This window comes from Elgaria multicarinata, chromosome 5 (genome assembly GCF_023053635.1).
Source record: "Elgaria multicarinata webbii isolate HBS135686 ecotype San Diego chromosome 5, rElgMul1.1.pri, whole genome shotgun sequence".
NCBI classification, from domain to species: Eukaryota; Metazoa; Chordata; class Lepidosauria; order Squamata; family Anguidae; genus Elgaria; species Elgaria multicarinata.
Genome location: NC_086175.1, coordinates 111756111 through 111773821, shown reverse-complemented (window position 1 = coordinate 111773821; position 17711 = coordinate 111756111). Strand labels below are relative to the sequence as shown.

At 42.6% G+C, this 17711-nt stretch overlaps 1 protein-coding gene across 2 annotated transcripts in view; it reads left to right on the top strand.

Moving 5' to 3' along the window:
* Positions 1–2250: 2250 nt before the first annotated feature.
* NUP58 (nucleoporin 58) overlaps positions 2251–17711 on the top strand; it is a 36562-nt gene continuing 21101 nt past the window's right edge. For both annotated transcript variants that reach the window (XM_063127031.1, XM_063127030.1), the window contains exons 1-10: positions 2251–2569; positions 8183–8316; positions 9207–9242; positions 10398–10547; positions 11584–11718; positions 12368–12478; positions 13197–13221; positions 13881–13946; positions 14241–14415; positions 15057–15136. In XM_063127031.1, coding sequence (XP_062983101.1) covers positions 2457–2569; positions 8183–8316; positions 9207–9242; positions 10398–10547; positions 11584–11718; positions 12368–12478; positions 13197–13221; positions 13881–13946; positions 14241–14415; positions 15057–15136 — 1025 coding nt within the window. In that variant the 5' untranslated portion in view covers positions 2251–2456. The remainder of the gene's footprint in view (positions 2570–8182; positions 8317–9206; positions 9243–10397; positions 10548–11583; positions 11719–12367; positions 12479–13196; positions 13222–13880; positions 13947–14240; positions 14416–15056; positions 15137–17711) is intronic.

Sequence of the window (17711 nt, the reverse complement as noted above, 5' to 3'; positions counted from 1 at the left end):
CCCCTGCGATACATCACTAGGTGTGACTCAGCCCACTGAAATCAAAGGGCTGTTGAATTGTGCCTTAACCTGCATAGAATTGGGCTGTAAGGTTGAAATCCTGTGTATTTATGTAGGATTTCAATCATAATTCTTTAATTTGTTGCTTGGTATGTAAAGGTAGTGAATTGGAAAGAGAGAGAGATACTAGAAATGGGTTGCGAAGAGACATTATATGAGATATGTCCCATTTAGAAATTTGGCTATCTCAACAGCATATTTTTTTTAATTCATTTCAACAAATGATAGAGAACGCCTTAATCTAAAAACAGATTTCAGGGCATTATACATACACATTTAAAATCAATACAATATTTAAAACATTAAACAATATAATAAAAGTGAGAATAAAACTATCTGCTAAAAATACTGTAAAGATACTAATACTGTAAAGATACTTTTACTAAAGATACAGTAAAAATACTGTATCTGCTAAAAATATAATAAAAGTGAGAATAAAACTGTATCTGCTAATTTTAAATGCCTGGGCAAATAGAAATGCTGTCACCTGGTGCGGAAAGGAATATGTTGGTGCCAGGTGTACCTACCCTGGGAAGGCATTTTAAAACTGGCATTGACCAGTTTTATTCTGGCTTCCTCCAGATCAAATGTTTGAACTGTGACCTTAGATTATGGAGAACAGTTCTCTCTGTGCATAATTGTCATACATAATTATCTACCTGCAAAATTCACATTTAAGCCTGCATGGAAGCATTTCTTTGTAGCAAAGTAACTAGGTTAAGTGATGCATAGAGATGGGGACATTTGAAGCTGTATGGTACTTCCAGCTGAACATATCAGAATGCTTCATATTATTTTAGTAACGGTTAACTAGTACTTTTTTGAAAATGATCAGTCTGAGAGTCTTCTCTATATATCAGGAGTGCAGAATGTTGGGCTTTTCAAATGTTGTTGGACTGCAACTCCCATCAACCCTAGCAAGCATAGCCAATGGTGAGGGATAATGGAAGCTGCAGTCCAACAATATCAGGAGGTCCATGCATTGCTCATCTCTAATGTAGTTGTCCAACCCGTAAGTAAGTCCATTGAAGTAAAGAATATTACCGATAACTGCTGTTTCACTAAATAGCAGTTTGTTTTAGGAAGACGAACATCAAAACATTAAAAAAAATGGTAAGGTGAAGGACACTGGCCATTGTCAATAGTCAGAGAAGCAAGGACTTCTGGGAGATTGCACCCCTTCCATCCACCCACCAAGGAAGAGCAACATGGCAAGGGAGAAACCAGCCATACATGCTACTCAGGGCTGACCCAACCGGTAGGCAGAGGGAGAAACCAGCCGTACATGCTACTCAGGGCTGACCCAACCGGTAGGCAGAGGGAGAAACCAGCCGTACATGCTACTCAGGGCTGACCCAACTGGTAGGCAGAGGGAGAAACCAGCCATACATGCTACTCAGGGCTGACCCAACCGGTAGGCAGAGTTAAGCAGCCGCTTCAGACAGCAAATGGTGGGAAGAGGCAGCAAGTTTTGGAGGAGAGAGCTATGGACCACGCACCCCTGCCTTAATCCCCATAAGCTAGCCTGCTGCCTATCGGATTCTGTTCCACTGCCAGTGTAGGAGAGTCAACCTTCACTAGTCCAGTTGGGTTTTGTACATGGAATGGGAAAGGGCACCATCTTGTTCTTCACCTAAGGCAGCAAAATACCTAGTCCAGATGTTACGCTTACTAAAATTCCTTTCTTCTGCCCAGCTATTAAAGGTGCAGCAGCTTTGTCCTCATTTGCATCTCTAGACTTTATTTGCATTGGAACAGGCAGGGTTTTTTAGAAGTTAAATTAAAAGCAAAATTTTCACATGCACTTATTATGTGGATTATTGGGGGTGGGTGGGGATGGCTCAGTGCTTTGCATGCAGAGGGGTTCCTTATTGACAACAAGCATGAATTCCCGTCTTTGGTTCTACCTTTCTGGAAGGTGAGAGGGGGAAAGGACACAATTAGTACAACGCTAAAATCCTGAATTTCTCCATTGATTTTTATGGGTAGCGTTCACTTCCGCCACTCGGAGGTGTGGGGGGGGAAGGCTTCCGATGTAAACCCGGAAGTCTCCTCTCCTCAGATGAAGGAGATTTGTATCCGAAACTTTCCTTATCTCTGAGGTCTATTTGGGTTACGGGGAGGGGAAGAAGAAGAGGAGTCCGCCGCTATCCCGTGGTGCAGTGTGATTGCGCGCATGCGTAGCGGGAAAGAACGTGCGACGGCATTTCCTCCGGTCTCATGAGCTGCGCCACCGACGCCGCTTTTCGAGCTCCGGAATCTTCCCGCCGTTTGAACTTCCCGCCCGGGAGAGCTGAGGGGGCCGCAGTTTTTGCCGTGAGGGGGCTGAAACCTCTGCCGGGAGTGGGGCCGTTAGGCCTGCGTCGGCCTTGAGGGTTTCCTTTTCCCACGCCGCCATGTCGGCGGGCTTCTCTTTCGGGGCAGGGACGTTGCCTTCGGCCACCGCTGCTGCTGCTGGGACAGGCGGCGGCGGCGGCGGCGGCGGGTTCTCCTTTGGAGCCACTCCGAGGTAAGTGGAGGGCTAGGAAAATACGAAGGCGTCGAAGGGGCAGGCTGAAGGCTGAATCTCAAGACGGGATAGGGACTGGACCCAGATCCTATTTTCATTCAGTTTTATAGCGCAACCCTGTACACGGTTACCGTACTTAAAAAAAGAAAAGAAAAGATATTGTAGAGCTAGAAAAGAGCAACTAAAACGAACAACGGGCTGGAGCATCTACCCTATGCGGGAAGGTTACAACAGCTGGGATTGTTTATCGTGGAAAAGGGGAGGGTAACAGGAGACGTGATAGAGGTGTATAAAATCAAGCATGGTGTGGTGAACGTGGATAGGGAGACATTTTTCTCACTCTCCCATAGTACTAGAACCCGAGGTCATCCCATGAAACTGATTGGTGGAGATTCAAGACAGATAAAAGGGAAGGACTTAATCACACAGCCCAGAGTTAAACTATGGAATTCACTACCACAAGATGTAGTGATGGGGACCAATTTGGATGGCTTTACAAGGGGGTTGGATAAATTCCTGGAGGAGAAGGCTATCAATGGCTACTAGCCCTGATGGTTATGTGCTGCCTCCAGTATCAGAGGCACTAAGCCTGTGTGCACAAGTTGCTGGCGAACATGGGTGGGAGGGTGCTGTTGCACCCGTGTCTTGCTTGTTGGTCCCTGGTCGACAGCTGGTTGGCCACTGTGTGAACAGAGTGCTGGACTAGATGGACCCTTGGACTCATTCAGCATGGTTCTTATATTCTTAAGTCCTATTTAAACCAAGGGAGGCTTGCTTATGTGTAAGCATTCTTAGGATTGCCCTTTTTAACAACTTCGGGTGCAATCCTATGCATGTCTATATGAAGTGCTACAAGTCCCAGCATTACCCAGTCAGTCACGCTGGTTGGGGAATTCTAGGAGTTGTATAACTTCCTTCTATTTAATCATACATAGGATTGTGGCCTTAGTCAAGCATGCTTTCTGCTATAACCATAACCAAAGTGGGGTTTGGAGAAAAAACAGCTAGAAATTGACAGCAAATACACAAATAACAAGAACCACAATGAGTCCAAGCTAAGATCAAATGCCTCTAGATGTTTATAATTTGACTGATAAAGAACCACTGCAAACAACTGCTAAACTCAAAAGCAAAGCTTGGGGCTGGCTGGACTCACATTCATACTTGGGAGTAAATCGTGTTGAACTCAGTGGGATTTACTTCTAAGTAAGTGCATCTGACAGAACTGTGAACCTTCTACTTGATCATGCAAAAGTTGTCTTAAGAGTCTGCAGGCTTCTGCTTGTCGTTTTCCCTTTTGTAATAGGCAAGTGATGTAAAGTAGGCTATCATTATTCATGCTTTGTCAGGATGTAGGGAGGTATGCGAGAAGTTATTTCTTGAGTTGTTAACCTAAAGACGAATTCCTGAGCAACAGGATTTTATGATTGCTTTCAGGTGCTTTGTATGTTGTTATGTAATGCCGTGACAAAAGCTGGGGTGGGACACCCTCCAACCACAAATAGGAAAGAACTAAACAATTATAAACTCTTTTTGAATATATGTATATATTATTGTTCTTATTCTTATTGACAAGTTATGTTACACTGCCTCAAACTATGTGAACATATTTTTTATAAGTCATAACCAATCACATCAGTATACAAATGCGTGTCATATCACAAATTTAAACAAAATACTTATAGGCAATTATTGTTTTTCAGAAGTATATGTATTGGTGGCATGTAACATATACATTATAGTAATCAAGATAAAGTACATTCATATGATGAAAGCAATTATGGAGCATGTGGTAGTTCAATTTACAGGATTCTGGTACACATGACACATTTTCGCTGGAAATGCTTCCTCAGGACACGCTTATTTAGGACAATAAGACCATTCACAAAATCACAAAATCACAACCATTCACAAAATCTCCCAGTATATACAATCCTAGCTGCATATAGCCTTTGCAGCTGCTTCTTCCTCATGTAACATAACTTGTCAATAAGAATAAGAACAATAATATATACATATATTCAAAAAGAGTTTATAATTGTTTGGTTCATTCCTATTTGTGGTTGGAGGGTGTCCCACCACAGCTTTTGTCGGATTATTCCCAACCACTGCCTCCCTTCATTTAGGTTATGTAAAAGGGCTCTGTAATAAGGCACATGTGGTTTGTTGTGGGAAGCATATAACAAACAATGCTGATTAACATACTTTTATGCTTTGCTGGCAGGTATTTAATAAATATCTGGAGTAGTGGGATGTTGCCCTCTTAAACCTTCTGTCTCCAGACATAAGTATTAGCCATGTCTCCTTCCAGGACACACTATTGGAGCATTATCCAATCTGGTGCATTCCAGATGTTTTGGTCTATAAATTCCCATCGGCCCCAACCAACATGGCAGTTGTTAGGGATAATGGCAGTTGTTGCACAAAACATCTGTAGGCACCAGTTTGGAGGAGGTTGCTGTATTTTGTTTCTTACGCCCTCCTGCTGCTGTATTTTGTTTCTTATGCCCTCCTCCTGTAACAATCAGCCTGCATTTATTAATTTATTATATTTGTATACCACCCAATAGCCAAGTCTCTCTTGTATGGTTCACAACACACATTTTAACATAATTTTTAAAACAGTTATCAATAAGACCATGACCACTGAGCCTACTTAGTCCTTTGAGTTCTTTGCATTAAATTATTTATTATTTTACACACACAGGCCTTAGCTAGACCTAAGGATTATCCCAGGCAAATGGAGGGGTCATCCCTGCCTGCTCCGGGATCCCCTGTGTGTCATTTGGATGAACAGGGATGATCCTGGGACAATCCCAGGATATAGGTCTGGTCTAGCCATGGCGACACAGGATTTTCTTTTGTGCTTTTGCAAACCTTGGTGTTCCTCCAAATCTACTGATGCCTCCCTTTTCTGTTTTGACTACGTAAGAATCAACAGACAAAGAATGAAGGCTGTCAATGGCTACTACTCATTATGGCTATATATTACCTCCAGTATTGGAGGCAGTATGCCTCTACTACCTGTTGCTGGGGAACACGAGCAGGAGTGATCATGCTGTTATAGTCATGTCCTTCTCGTGGACTTCTCACAGTCAGCTAGTTGGCCACTGTGTGAACAGAATGCTAGGATAGATAGGCCTGTGGTCTGATTCAGCATGACTGTTAAGTTCTTACAGTGATTGAAGGGGTTGGAGTTAAGCTCACTATTTTACATTGGCTGCGTTCAGATGACACGATAATCAACAGTGGGTGGGTTAAAGAGGCAGTCATCCATTGTGTCGATTATTGTGTCATCTGGGGGCAACACACAATGGGCACACAACTGACAGTATGTTATTTTCTGGAATTAAATAACGGGGGGAAACGACAGGCTGCTCCATTGCTTATACAGAGACCCATTGATTAACATGTCTTGCGACACTCCCCCATGGAGTGCACTATTCCAGAAGATCATAGAGTTCTCCTGCAGGAGCAGCTGCTCCTGTACAGCCAGCAGAACTTGCAATGCATGATGGGATAGGGCTAGGAGGACTGAGGGAGGAGGGAGGAGCACCAGAAGGACTCCAGGACTTTCAGCTGAGCGACAGGGGGAGGGACAACATGTTGTGTGGGGTGTACCTCTGAAATAAGGTACTGTGCGTTGCCTATTCCCTCCTCTGTTGCCTAAAGTGTCATCCAAACGCAGCCATTGCATGAGTTTGTATGTCAAGTATTCTCTCAATGTACCTCACACAGACGGTACTGTGTTTGTCACTAACAATGTAGTATCTTTAAATAATAAAGATTATAGAATTTGATGAGAATAGCAGTCATTTTCCTGTGTTGTGCTTGAACTTGCTTTCCATATTGTAAAGCGATCTCTGATTTGGTTGTTGCAGGTTAATACAGAGCTTCATTTGCATCATCTTAATACTTTTCATTCTTTACGTCTTAAGCAACTTAAACATGCTGGTAACATCGGTATTAAAGTATCAACCCTGAAATATCTCATGTCTGAAGTAGTGTATGAATTTTCTGTAATTACTGGTTCATGTGCTAACATAAAGTCTTGATATCTATTGTGGAAGCATCTTGTCTTCTCACTGGATGGTCAACAGCACCATGTAACCATATCTCTATCTAGAATCTGAGTAAATAGCAGAGAATAGGTGAGGGCAGTAGAAATAGGAAGCAGAGAGCTCCGGCTATTGGGCGGTATAGAAATGTAATAAATAAATAAATTATACAAAAAGAGCTCAGGGCAGCTAACAACACTTTAAACTGACCGTAAAATATAATAAAATTCAGAAAAACAGCATAATTTTAAAAGTGCTGCAGATAAAATAAGCATTTAATAAAACTTACCTATCCAATAAAACAAATGCCTGCCTGAATACCAACATTTTTGCCATCTGGTAAAACCCCATAAGAGAAGAGCCAACTGAGCCTTCCTTGGTGTTGCATTGTTTTAAAGGACATACGTCTCTCCTTAGGTTTCAGTCTGAAAAGAGCTCAGTGTCAACTTTAATCTTTTAAATACTGAAAATGCTGTTGGGTTGGGTGTGTGGGTATACCTTCTCCCCCCCCTCCCTTGCTGTTTCCTTCTGTCCCTGGCCCCTACTTACTTATTTTAGTATAGTTGTATGCCATTTCCCATTTTAAAGTCCCAAAGCAGTTCATAACATATTACAAAACAATAAATCCATTTCGTTAAGTTAGTGGTTGGGAAAAGCCAGGGTAAACAAGTAGGTTTTTCATTGTTAAAAGCACATGCTTGGCGTATTGCAGAGGGAAGTTATTTCAGAGAGAAGGCCCTATCACAAGGAGTGCCCATTGCCGTGTTGTTGCCAGATGGAACTCCAGTGTGTGGCACAGACAGCAAGGCCTCCCCTGAAGATAGTGGTCTAATGGGTCTATGTAGGGGGAGATGATCTTTCAGATTAATGTAGTCCTAACTTGTTAAGAACTTTATATGTCAGTAATAATAATACCTTGAACTTGGCTCGATAGCAAACTAGCAGCCAGTGTAGCACAAGTGTTAGAATACATGGCATGAACTCCTTCCCCAATCACTATTTTCTCCTCTCCCCCGCTCTGCTCATGACCTTCTTCTACTCCCCCCATCAACACCAGCCATGTTAACCTTGTTTCCCAACCTGTGGAAGCATTGCAGGAAGGAAGAAAAGTTGGCAGCAGTGGGAGGGGGGGGGGGAGACAGAGGAAGGAAGGAATGGCCAGCCAGCCATGGGAGTGGGGTGAAAGGAAGGAATGCTCTGACAGTGGAGCATGGTGACAACAGCAGTGTGAGAGAAGAAAGGCTGTAGTAGCTGCAGTGGGATTGGAAGGGTCTATTGAAGTCTGGCAGCTGCACTTGAGGGTCTTGGAGGGCGTTGGGGTGTCCACAGGTGCCACGTTGTGGGTACATAAGTAGGAAAAAGGAAGCAACCCCCTCAAAAGTTTACCCAGGTTTTGTTGGCAGTGAAATGTGTTCTGGTTGCATTTAAATAGGAATGAGCAAGCTACATTATTTTTGCTTTCGAGCTGTCTTATAGAACTATTGCAATGAAGAACTAAGGAGAACATTGAATGTGTGTGGGTTATTAACTATGAGTTATTTGTCTTGTTATTTAGCTCAACTGGAGGGCTTAACTTTGGAACATTGGGCTCAACAGCTGCTGCAACTACAACAACTCCTTCTGTAGGCTTTGGGTCTGGCCTCTTCACTTCAAAACCTGCCACTGGTTTTACATTAGGGACTAATACAGGTAAAATATACCTCTTCCATTTCTACTCTTAAAAATATAATTATAATTGACTTGAGCTAATAAGAATTAATGCCAAACTGGAAGTTATTAAAGGCACAGACGAGTACTATAAATTTATTTATTGTGCACACAGTACTAAAAACTGGCAACTATTCTCAATATATAATAATACAATCATTGTGCTCTAACTTACAAATAAAGCCTGCATCTAGAAATGTTTTCTGTGTGTCAGCATATTTGGTAGATATTTTGCTGATATAGATGAGCTCAGTAACTGAAAATATGCATACTTCATAAGCAATTAATTACTATTCATACTAATTATTTTATATTCTCCCAAGTTTAACATCCCTTTTGGTTGAACTGAAATGCTACAAGAGATAGTGTAGCGATTGTTCAGCAGAGATATTGAAGTCAAATGATGTTCAAATGGGACCGATATCAAGAGTTTGTGGCATTCCCAAATAAGAGCAAGAGGTTATGTGGGCCTGGCTAAGATTTTATTTATTTATTATGTTTTTATACCGCCCAATAGCCAAAGCTCTCTTGGCGGTTCACAAAGGTCTGTGTTCTTGCATGTTCCCTAGCTGGGAAATCTATAGGCAAAACTATATCAAGGCATTTGGAGGTTACATATGTACCATGCAGTAGAGCGATCATACTTTATATGTGAGGGTTTCACTTGTTGGCCCCTCCTGTGCTATATTGAAGGCTTGCTCTTTGCCAGAAATCTTACATATTTTATTTAAAAGCAACCCAAGTTATATAAACATTACTAGAGAGCTGCTAAAGGAATTTAATTTGGTATTTTCCAGGCAGTAATAAATCTAAACAGCAATCAGCAATGGAAGTGTAGCTTAAACTCAGTTTTATTTTGTACTACCATACAGGAACAGCAACAACTATTGCCACAGGATTAACACTCGGTAAGCACTATATATTCACTGCTAGTTTTTTTCTTTAAATGGAGTGTGGCAGTTTGAAATTCTCAGTTGAAGTGTTCTGGATTTGGATGGTGAGAGGTATGGGGTGCTGCATAAACCCTGATCATGGCTGCAGCAAGACTGATGTTTTATGGGCATTTCCTACTGACAAGGATTAGAATTAATTGTGGCAAAACAGAGAAAAGTGAGATATGTGATAGAAACGTTTAAGAACCAAAATAGGAAAGCCGAAATCTACAGATGATTCTGTCCCAATTCTACAGCCACTCTACTTCTGGGCTTCCGGACCTCTACTAATGTGTTAGAATTAGGTTAATATAGCTTGGTTGGATCACACACTGTCGTGCTCCCAAATGCCCAGGTTGCAGTGGTAAACAGGAGGATACTTTTATTGGGTGCATCTCTTACATCATCAGTGATAGGGATCATAGAATCATAGAATAGTAGAGTTGGAAGGGGCCTACAAGGCCATCGAGTCCAACCCCCTGCTCAATGCAGGAATCCACCCTAAAGCATCCCTGACAGATGGCTGTCCAGCTGCCTCTTGAAGGCCCCTAGTGTGGGAGAGCCCACGACCTCCCTAGGATTGGGCCACTATTGCTCAAGCACTGGCACTCTTGAGGTTAGGCTATTGTAAAGTACTTTTTGTGTAGTTGCTATTGAAGTCTGTTTGGAAGTTATATTTTAATTATTCTCCCATATCTGTTCTGAGATAAGTTAGAGGCCTTTTTTCTTCAGCTGCCACCTATTTAAAAAGGCGAGGTGTGGGTTTGCCCAGGGCAGAATTTCCTAGCATAGGGGTGCAGTTATGAAATAATCTCCAGGGAGGCACAAGAGTGTTCGGAAATAGTAACCTTTATTCTTGCAGGCATTTAAAATGTGGGTAGCATCCATGATGATCTCTGATGGCTAAGAGCTGTGTGTATTCTTATATGTTGTTCACTCTCTAATGGAAAATTGGTACAGTTTCTAAATAAATGTGGCTTTGCTCAGTTTCTCCTCAGTTTACACAGGCAGTGTGCAGATCCTGAGTAAAAAGCTTAGAATTCAACATCTTGTGTTTTATTAAATTGCCCAGTTTAATGGAGGTAAGAACTGGCATCAAAGAAAGAATGAAACTGAATTGTTCTTTTACAGGCGCACCTGCTACCACTTCTGCTGCTACCACAGGCCTTAGTTTAGGATTCAACAAACCTGCAGGATCAGCCACGCCATTTGCTTTACCTATCACATCTACTTCCTCTGCCCTCTCACTTTCTTCTGCCCTCACATCAGCTCCAGCACCAGGTAAAAAGAAAACCATTGTTTTTTGTTCATATCACCTTCCTTTCGTTTCTAGCATCTCCATTTGTGTACAAATGCATAAGCATCAATGTTCCTAAAACTATCCATGCTTTAAATATTGCTGATCTCAGGTGTATCAATGCAGTTCTTATAAAGATCAGAAAGAGGGTTTCTATTAAAAGCTTGAGTCAACACAATCTGATCCTCAGACTATAATGGTATATTATGGCTGAGTCCCACTAATAGTATTTTAAAGGTCACACATCCTTAACCACTCACCCATTAGTAATAGCTGGGTTTGTTACAGTTAATTGACACGAGAACAGGATGCAGTATAGAGAAGCCAGACTCTTTGCTACTGCAGCATCCTGTGGCTGATAAGAGGAGCAAAAATTCAGGAAGCTTTGAGTTGTATTTATTTATTATACTTCTATACCATCCAATAGCTGAAGCTCTCTGGGCAGATCACAACATTGTATATCATTAAATCCCTTTAATTGCCCTTTAAGAAGGGTGCAGGATTAGAGCTCATGTGTCACACCCAGGGAGCTCTAGGTTTGGTATCGTGGAGCAAGAACGTGTGTCACTTCCTGTTCATTTAATAGAAGTTCCTAGCTCCCTTGTGCATAGGGATAGCACCAGTGCAGCTTGTTGCAGTTGGACTCGCACAGTTCTGCGAGGAGTTGTGATTGTGCAGTGGCTATGGTTTCACATCCAAAGGCTACCTTCAGAGTCATTTCAGCAGAGTTATTTCTGCAGAAATCCATAAGGTTATCATGGATGGGCTATTTGGTTTTGTTTTAAAAAATATGTCTCCCGCTGTAAGTCCTTAGTATGGTGAATATGTGAGAATATTTGGTCAAAGTGAATAAATGAAGACCGATGCAATGCCAGTTAAAATTTGTGGAAGTTACAGCCATAGTGCCTGTAACTCAATTAAAAAAGGAGCAGTTTATTTAGCAGGAGATAATATGGCTGTTGGTATGTGAAAAAATATCAGTGTGTGTGTCTTCAGATGATATCTCTGCTTAATATTCAGCACCTTCCAGCTTTACATTGAACTTGGGAGGCACACTCGCCCCAACCACAAGTGTATCCACAGGACTTTCGCTGGGAGGAGCCTTGGCCGGTTTAGGAGGGACACTATTCCCAAATGCAAGCACAACTGCAACAGGTAACATTCTTTTTGTATGTGGCTATCTTTTAAAATTTGCTCAGGATGTGTCCTCTCCAGACAATTCACGATATTGTGCATCTTGTCAGTACTTTCATACTAGAAAGGAGGAGGAGTTATTGTGGTCAATGCAGGATTTTGAATAACATCACTTCTAGCAGTCTTTTTTGAAAACTAGAAACCAGGCTCAGGGCTAACAACTTGAAAAGATCTCAGTAGTTCTTATCTCTTACCAAAACATCTTCTGAATGTTTCTGAGCTCAGTGCAACAGGCACAATCCTCTGGCTGCTTTGCTGATAAGGAAGGTGGTGGTGGGGGTTGTGCCATAGTTGCACTGGGTCCCAATAGTTTTAAGGGGATCACTGAAGCTCTTAGTGACCTCAGGCAAGACCTTGACCCTCTCACTTGGGGGTGTGTGTGATGTCGCACTGAACTTAACCAAACTACAAAATCGTGAATCCTCATTTCCCACATCTGTGTATAACTTTACAGGATTCAAGCCAATAATTGTAGGGATAACTTGCGTGATGTTTTCACTACTGGCAATTCATAGTACCTAAAAATAAACTACGTACATCTCATATTTAGTCTTTTTTAATGTTGATGTCTAAAGACAGTCTTTGATGACAGTTACTGGATTATTTGCAGGGCTTGGACAGAATGCTTTTGGCTTGACTCTAGGGGCAGCTGCAGCACCTGCTACTACAATTAATGAAGGTCTTGGAGGCATAGACTTCAGTAGTTCTTCAGATAAAAAGAGTAAGTTTTTGTATATGCATCTTGGAAGGTGTATGCTCTGAGAATAATTAATAGAAGCTTGTAAATGAAGAAGCTTTCTGGTTTTTTTCCTGTATGCTGCATTCACACATAACACTAATCCATGTATGGGTTGCTGAATTCGAGGTTGTCATGTGTAACTCCAGCCATGATAACAATTCAGAAAGAGAACCCATGGTTGTTTGTTGAACTCTGGGTTGTTTAAACCATGGGCTGTCATGTGTGAACTGTGGGTTGTTCATGGGTCATTTTACCAGGCTACAGAGGTGGGCAAGGGTGGTAAAAGAAACCCAGCCATTCTACATGCCAGTACTACTGTGTCGCAAAGGCATTTGGGATACAGGGAGGGAGCAGCTGAAGAAGTGCTGCTAGTGTAACCCTGCTTGCTTGGAACACACGTCTCCGTGTTAAGTGAATAAGCCTTTCCAGAACACACACGACTGGTGTTGGGGGGGCGGGGGATTACGCTTATGCTAGAGAAACATTTTCTGCTGCAGACCTGGCTTTGTTCTGCAGGAGGACAGGCTGCTGCTGCTTTGATAGTTGGCCTAGGGAGTACCAAATGGTGTGTGTGCATGTGTGTAACCTCTTTAGGAAAGAGAATCAAGAAAACTATTCAGCTTAAAGAAGTCTATTTGGCATTTTCTTTCTTAAGACAGAGGAGTCATTAATATTTAATTGTTTGTTTGTTTGTTTGTAGGTGACAAAACGGGAACAAGACCAGAGTAAGTTTGTGAAATATTGTAATTGCAGAAATAATTGCTGGACTGTGTGCCTCTAAAACATGGAGAAATAATTACTAGACTACATTGATTAGGTTTAATTTGAATGCTGACAAGCTAGAATAGTGAAGCTGATGGGGATTTTATGGAGATGTTACAGATTTCAGGGCGGAAGATGCAACTTGAAATAGTTCATTTTTCACACTCCTGTTTCTCTTCCTGTAAGAGAAAGTTTTTAGGGGTAGTTGAGTGGAATAAGGAGAAAATGGGGAAACAACTTTTGAAATGTTACCTAGGGAGGTTGTGGGCTTTCCCACACTAGAGGCCTTCAAGAGGCAGCTGGACAGCCATCTGTCAGGGATGCTTTAGGGTGGATTCCTGCATTGAGCAGGGGGTTGGACTCAATGGCCTTATAGGCTCCTTCCAACTCTACTATTCTATGATTCTATGAATGCTTCCTAATACTCCTACTTGATGTTTTATAGAGCTGAATGGGCCTAATTTTATTTATTTAAAATTATTTTTAGGCCACCTTTAAGGGTAAAACCCTCTCAATCCAGCATTAATGCAATTCTTTATGGCTACAGTATTACATAAAAGCTGCTACCACTGATTCGACAGTATCATGCTATGCTAATAAAGTACATATTATCTGTTGGCAGGGATAGTAAAGCACTAAAAGACGAAAATCTACCTCCTGTAATCTGCCAAGATGTAGAAAATTTCCAGTAAGTATTTCCTCAATTCTTAGAGTTCTGAATAAGTGTTTCAGTGATAAAAGAACATTCCCTGGAAATTGCCCTTGAATAGTAAGGAAAATAACCTTTCTTGGTTGTTCTAAAACATTGAATTTTGACAGCTGTAGGAATTCTGTATATGGTATGGAAGCAACCTTGTTGTCACTGGTACCTCTAGTCTTGCCCAGTAAAACACTTTAGTAGAACATAATGGGGGGTATTTTATTTTGGCATGGATTGTCTCTTTTCTGGTGATTTTATTCTCTCTCTTTTTTTCTCCTCCAGGAAGTTTGTAAAAGAACAGAAACAGGTTCAGGAGGAAATTAGTCGAATGTCTTCCAAAGCAATGCATAAAGTGCAGGAGGATATAAAAGCTTTGAAGCAGCTTCTATCAGTGGCTGCCAGTGGATTACAGAGAAATACCCTTAATATAGATAAACTGAAAGTGGAAACTGCTCAGGTATTATTACAGATGAGGACCTATACCTAGTAAAAATTAACATATGCCTTCTCCTGGAAAGAGTGTGTTTAATTGCCTAACAGCTGTGCTGGGCTGTCCCTCGTGTCCACGTCGTTTGCCACAGGACTGTATCACCATAACTGCTCTGTTTTAGAATGTAATAATTTGATGGTTCGCAATTACTCCTAATTTTTCCACCCCAGGGATCTCCCTGAGGAGTTGCATGTGTATAGCCTCTTTCCCCAGTGACCTAGGCTTTGTATTTTGAATTCATTGTCGCACATGCGGTTGCAGGTTGTGTGGAGATTTTTGGCTAGCTCTTATCCAGGTAGAGGTTGCAGCATTATTCACGAAGTCGGTTCTTCATATGTGTATCTAGACCTTTGTAATGGATGCTACCTGGAGATGCATTTAATGACTGTCCAGAAGCTTTAATGCTGATGCCAATAGCTTCGCATTTAAATGACTTCTCTCCCCTAGTAATTGCTAGCAAGAAAAAGTTCATTTTTCAGAGTGTTATTTAAATTATCAGGCATAAATTGTTGACTGAAATAGGCTTACCCTTTCTGGAAATCTTACTGCTTTTTGAGCTTTGAAACAAGCACTTACATGATCTAATTTTGTCCCTTCTATTTCTCTAGGAACTTAAAAATGCTGAAATAGCATTAAGAACGCAGAAAACACCCCCTGGCCTTCAACATGAAAACACAGCGCCAGCAGAGTAAGTACCAGTTTACACATTCTGACTATAATATGCATTCTTATTTTGCACGCTATCGTTACCCATATATTCCGAACTAGTTGGATCTAAGGTGCCATTTTGTATCTGGAAGGTGTTTTTCACTCACTCTGGTTGTTCTAAAGCACTCCAAAAGAAATACTCTAGAGCACTCCAAAAGAAATACACTGCAAAAGAAATATTCTGATATGGTAAGGTTTCCTTGGCTTGTTGACAGGGGTTCTTCTTCGTGGTCTCTGTGCATCACACATATGGGCTCTGCGCCTGCGCAGGGCCAGGTTCGGAAACTTCTATAGCGGAAATTCTTTTAGGCGGGAACCCTTCCCCCACCGTCCACTGAGCATGCTCAGGGGTTCCCGCCTAATCCCCTCAGTTCTCTTCAACTGCCTGTAGGGTCAACAGCATTTGGAGACTTCTCTGTTTTTGGTATCGTTATACCTAGCTGAATAATACTATTTTCATCCTTTTTCTTACCTCTACAGTTTTCTAATCTTTTCCTATTTAGTTAAAAAAAAAAAAAGTTCGTTACCTCAGCCTTGGTGCCTATGGCACTGCAAGGCCTCTTCAAAAAGTGCTCCGGTTGTGGGCAGAAGATATCCCAAACCGACGGACATTCCCGGTGTTTGCTGTGCTTGGGGGAGACGCATGTCATCGAGTCCTGTTGTTTTTGCCTGAAATTCTCGAGGCAAACCAGGAAGAACCAATCTGATCGCCTTCGGGCATTACTTTGGGAAAAGGCGTTGGAGACAGTGGAGAAACCGAGTACGTCTCGACGCTCCAAATCTCCCAACACAATGGAGTCTGTGCCCCAACCTCCTCCATCACGGAGTGATGCCTTATCGGTTCCCCCCTCCTCCTCTCTTTCCGCCTCGTCAAAAGCGGCCAGGAAAATCTCTAAGAGAGCAAGAGAGCACGTTGGGTCCGAAGAACCCCAACGGAAGAAAAGCAAACTAAAATCAAAGGAGGGAAAGAAAAAATCGACAAAGTCAAACTCGTCGATACCGAGGACCCCGGTACCGAGGACTTCGGTACCGAAGCGCCCTACGGCACCGAGAAGCCCGATAACGAGGCTTTCCCTACAGAAAACGCCTCCAATATCGGCAAGTTCGATACCGATACTTCGGTACTGAGAGCCTTCTCGATACCGAGACGGGCAACTCCGTCTTCACCACCGGCCTTGACGCCGTCACGAACGGAGCAAATAATGCCTTCCCTGGTAACGTCTCTCAGTATCATTACGGTACCGACCGAGGAGACAAGTTTAAGGGCATCAATCTCGGAAGGAGAGATTAGAGGCTCCTCACAAGATCTGACAATGGCGGAAGAGGGTCCTCCATCCCCTCGATACCGCCAAAGCCAACAACCAACCATCGATACTGATGGACATCGGTACCAACAAGGACATGATTCACGCCCGATGTTCGAAACCGACACACATCGGTACCGAGACTTCGATACCGAGACTTCGATACCGACACACATCGGTACCGAGATATGCCATTCCCCGATACCGACGGCCGTCGGTACTGTCCTGTGTCACCTTATGCCTACAACCGAGACCGTTCACCGGCTTCGATTCATTCTACTCAATATTGGCACCCTCCGCAGTATCCTCCTTACTACTATGAGGATTGGAGATATAGATGGGACCAAGACTCCTATTATTACCAGGAACATTATGCTCCGTACCGGTGCAAACTACGGCACCGACAACGTCGGCACCGTCACAGGCTCTGCAATCCTTGCCTGCGGCTAGAATGAGGAGAAGTGCGTTGGATGAACTCTCTGATGATGAATATCAATCAGACTCCTCTCAGGAACCATCGCCCCCGCCATCAATCTGTTCACCAGATGATTTAGTGGTAGCGACAGATGTAATCTCTCCCTCTGAGGACTTGACCCATTTCACTGATCAAGTGCAAAGAATGGCGAGGTCCCTGGGGATCGAAACTTCTCAACCAATAGAGAAGTTAAATGACCCCGTTTACGACGACTTATATTGCGAGTCATCTACCCCAGCGGCAATTCCATACTTACCCGTGCTATTACGCACAGCCCAACAGTCGTGGAAAATGCCCTCCTCTATGCCACCAACGTCGAGGAAGTTAGATAACATCTACAAAATCCAAGAAAAGATAGCGCCATTCCTTTTCACCCACCCCAAGCCTAATTCAATCATAGTTGAGGCATCCCAAGGACGCACTCAGAGAAAACAATGCTCCGGTTGACAAGGAAGGTCGGAGACTGGACGGCCTGGGAAGAAGAATTTATTCTTCCACATCTTTGTCACTAAGAGTACACAACTACCAAGCCACCATGGCAAAATATCAGTCTTTTTTATGGGAAAAAATGGCATCTCTTTCTGGATATCTGCCAGACGATCAAAGAGAGCTGTTAAATGTGTTTTACACAGAAGCCATGAGGCTGTCACGCCAACAACTCAACACAGCGAGGCATGCCACTGACTGTGCTTCAGAAGCAATGGTGGCCTCTATCGCGTTAAGACGACATGCGTGGCTTAGGTCCGCAGGACTTTCTCAAGAAGCGCGCACCCGGA